Source organism: Salvelinus sp. IW2-2015, unplaced genomic scaffold (assembly GCF_002910315.2).
Source record: "Salvelinus sp. IW2-2015 unplaced genomic scaffold, ASM291031v2 Un_scaffold778, whole genome shotgun sequence".
NCBI lineage: Eukaryota > Metazoa > Chordata > Actinopteri > Salmoniformes > Salmonidae > Salvelinus > Salvelinus sp. IW2-2015.
Genome location: NW_019942610.1, coordinates 406,013 through 409,578, shown reverse-complemented (window position 1 = coordinate 409,578; position 3,566 = coordinate 406,013). Strand labels below are relative to the sequence as shown.

The 3,566-nt window shown below is 45.3% G+C and overlaps 1 protein-coding gene across 2 annotated transcripts in view; it reads left to right on the top strand.

Moving 5' to 3' along the window:
- The window catches only part of dync1li1 (dynein, cytoplasmic 1, light intermediate chain 1), a 21,766-nt gene that overhangs the window by 8,106 nt on the left and 10,094 nt on the right, over positions 1–3,566 (top strand). For both annotated transcript variants that reach the window (XM_024136097.2, XM_024136096.2), the window contains exons 5-6: positions 1,693–1,844; positions 1,967–2,060. In XM_024136097.2, coding sequence (XP_023991865.1) covers positions 1,693–1,844; positions 1,967–2,060 — 246 coding nt within the window. The remainder of the gene's footprint in view (positions 1–1,692; positions 1,845–1,966; positions 2,061–3,566) is intronic.

Here is a 3,566-nt window from a genome sequence, read left to right as displayed (position 1 = left end):
CAGGTTAGGATTCTAGGGCCCTGAGTTTTCAGGGTTAGTTGTCTAGGGCCTGTTTTCAAGAAGTTAGGTCTCTTAGGGGCCTGTTAGGGGTTAGGTCTAGAGACCCTGGTTAGGGTTAGGGCTATAAGGGGCCTGTTCAGGGTTAGTCTAAGGCCTGTTCAGGGGTTTAGGGCTTAGGGGCCCTGTTCAGCGGTTAGGTCTAGGCCTGTTCGAAGGGTTAGGGTCTAGGGCCTGTAGTTCAAGGGCTGTAGGTTTAGCAGGGCCTGTTCAGGTGTTAGGTTCCTGAGGGGGCCTTGTCTGTTTCAGAACAGGCCCTAGACCTAACCCTGAACAGGCCCTAGACCTAACCCTGAACAGGCCCTAGACCTAACCCTGAACAGGCCCTAGACCTAACCCTGAACAGGCCCTAGACCTAACCCTAAACAGGCCCTAGACCTAACCCTAAACAGGCCCTAGACCTAACCCTGAACAGGCTGGTACCAGATATATTATTGGCTTGCTCAGCAGACTTTTAGATAGCTAAGTTGTTGAAACTGTGCTGCAGAGGACTATTTGGACATTGTGAAAAGGGTTTTAACCAACTGCACAAAAATAAAACGGTGTGTAAAGCTCGCTTTCCATCCAATTTGCGACAGATTTTTATGCAAATATGCATAAAGAAAATATTCACATTTCCCCACCAGTGGTGTGTTTCTACCAAACTGACTTGTTGCGGATAAAAAGCAGTGCGTGATGATGTAGTGCACATTTTAAAGGTACTTTTTTACTTAAGTTTTCATGTACCGAATAAAAATCGCATCCATCGCATTTTCAACTCTACCCACTCTGGTCTTGACATCTGCGCTCTAGCCAACAGCTCTCAGATACAGTGCAGGTAGGCTAGTCTACATGATGAGATTACTATGGATAAAAGCGAGATTTACATTTCTGTCAAACAGCATTCAAGCATCGATCATCGTGTCACCAGAATAAGACCATCAATATTTTTGGGGAAATCAGCATCAAGCTCATCACCCTGTGAAGTTCATCCTAATTTATTTAATCTGTGGCCTAATAAACTGCATGGTTTCCTGAGACGTAGTGGGAGGACCACACACCATATCATCACGTTTACTTCGATATGATGGTTATTATATCAATGTTTGCCCATAAAGGCCTTTCCACCTCCATTTCTCACATAATTACACATAATTTTAATTTTTTTTTCACATAATTTTACAGCGCGTGCCAAATCTTCCAACAGAGTAAGATCAGCCATCTCTCATTCCAGTTCCCATTACCTGTCTTTTATAGGATTTACATAATACTTTCACATGTATCTCTAATTTAAGAAATGACTGTATAGGGATTATTATTGTAACAAATGCACTGATGTGGTCAAAATTATAAAGCATGTCGATGTTGCATTATTTCACAATGGAGATACAATGACAGATTTTTTATTTTTTTAAATCTATTATTACTCTCCCAATTTCACACGTTTTCCACATATATCTTCCCCATTCTATTCTTGACCAGCAGTTTCCTTATTCCACCACTTGGCATTGTGCATACGCATGGTAATGGCTAAGTAAATGTTCATATTGATAAATCTCACACTTTGCGTGAAAATAATCCCACGAATGGTTTACGCACAGATTTGTGCCTACGCACAGTGGATAAATGAGGCCCCTGCTTTGTGACTGTTTGTAGTGGCCAGACAGTTCCAGGAGTATGTGGATCCTGGCTGGGAGGAGAGCGCCACCCAGAGGAGGAGTGAGGAGGAGGAGAACGTTCTGCTGCCGCTCGGCGACAACACACTCACACACAACCTGGGACTACCCATGGTGGTGATCTGCACTAAGGTACGAATACACACACTGGAATTGTCCCTATTCTATCTGTTTCGCTGTGACGTCATCAGTTGGCTGGAGAAGGAGCATGACTACATATATTACCTCTGACCTCTAACCTGTGTGTGTTGCAGTGCGATGCCATCAGTACGTTGGAGAAGGAGCATGACTACAAAGACGAACATCTGGACTTCATCCAGTCATACATCAGACGCTTCTGTCTACAGTGTATCCTTTACACACACACACACATACACACACACACACACACACACACACACACACACACAGTCTTGTATAACTATACGTCTATACTAGGCGGTGTCAAAGGAAGGCCCAAACAATTGTCAAAGACTCCAGTCACCCAATTCATCGACTGTTTTCTCTGCTACATCAGGGCAAGCGGTACCGGAGCGACAAGTCTAGGTCTAAAAGGCTCCTTAACAGCTTCTACCCCCAATCCATAAGACTGCTGAACAATTAATCAAATGGCCACCCAGACTATTTACGTGTGTCCCCACAACTAACCTTGTGGGGACACACGATTCAGTCCCATTCAAAATCCTATTTTCCCTAACCTCTACTTCTAAGGGTGTTTTCACACTTGGTCCCTTTCAGCTTATTTCTGTGAACTTAGTGCGGTTCGCTTAATTTTTTGTGCAGTATGAACACTCCAAGGAACTCAGCCCCTTAAAAGAGTGCAAACCAAACCGCAAACCGAACTGAGACCATCTCGAGAGGTGGTCTGAGTTCGGTTCGCTTGAATTCCGCTGTCTGGTTCAGTTTTTTAGGACAATGTGAACACAAAGCTCCCCAGGTTCACTTGTCATATCCGCACCACACACTAGACTACTGCAACACTGTTTCCCCTGACATAACTCCTCACACTAGACTACTGACATAACCCCTCACACTAGACTACTGACATAACCTCTCACGCTAGACTACTGACATAACCCCTCACGCTAGACTACTGACATAACCCCTCACGCTAGACTACTGACATAACCCCTCACCCTAGACTACTGACATAACCCCTCACACTAGACTACTGACATAACCCCTCACACTAGACTACTGACATAACCCCTCACACTAGACTACTGACATAACCCCTCACGCTAGACTACTGGCACCAACCCGGACAGGAAGATCACGTCAGTGACCAACCCACTCAAGTGACGCACCCCTCCTAGGGACGGCATGAAAGGGCACCAGTAAGCCAGTGAGATCAGCCCCTGTAATAGGGTTAGAGGCAGAGAATCCCAGTGGAGATAGGGGAACCGTCCAGGCAGGGACAGCAAGGGCGGTTTCGTTGCTCCAGAGCCTTTCCGTTCACCTTCACACTCCTGGGCCAGACTACACTCAATCATATGACCCACTGAAGAGATGAGTCTTCAGTAAAGACTTAAAATTGAGACGTAGTCTGCGTGCTCTCACATGGGTAGGCAGACCATTCCATAAAAATGGAGCTCTATAGGAAAAAGCCCTGCCTCCAGCTGTTTGCTTAGAAATTCTAGGCACAATTAGGAGGCCTGCGTCTTGTGACCGTAGCGTACGTGTAGGTATGTACGGCAGGACCAAATCGTAAAGATAGGTAGGAGCAGCCCATGTAATGCTTTGTAGGTTAGCAGTAAAACCTTGAAATCAGCCCTTGCCTTAACAGGAAGCCAGTGTAGGGAGGCTAGCACTGGAGTTATAAAATTTTTTTTGTTCTAGTCAGGATTCTAGCAA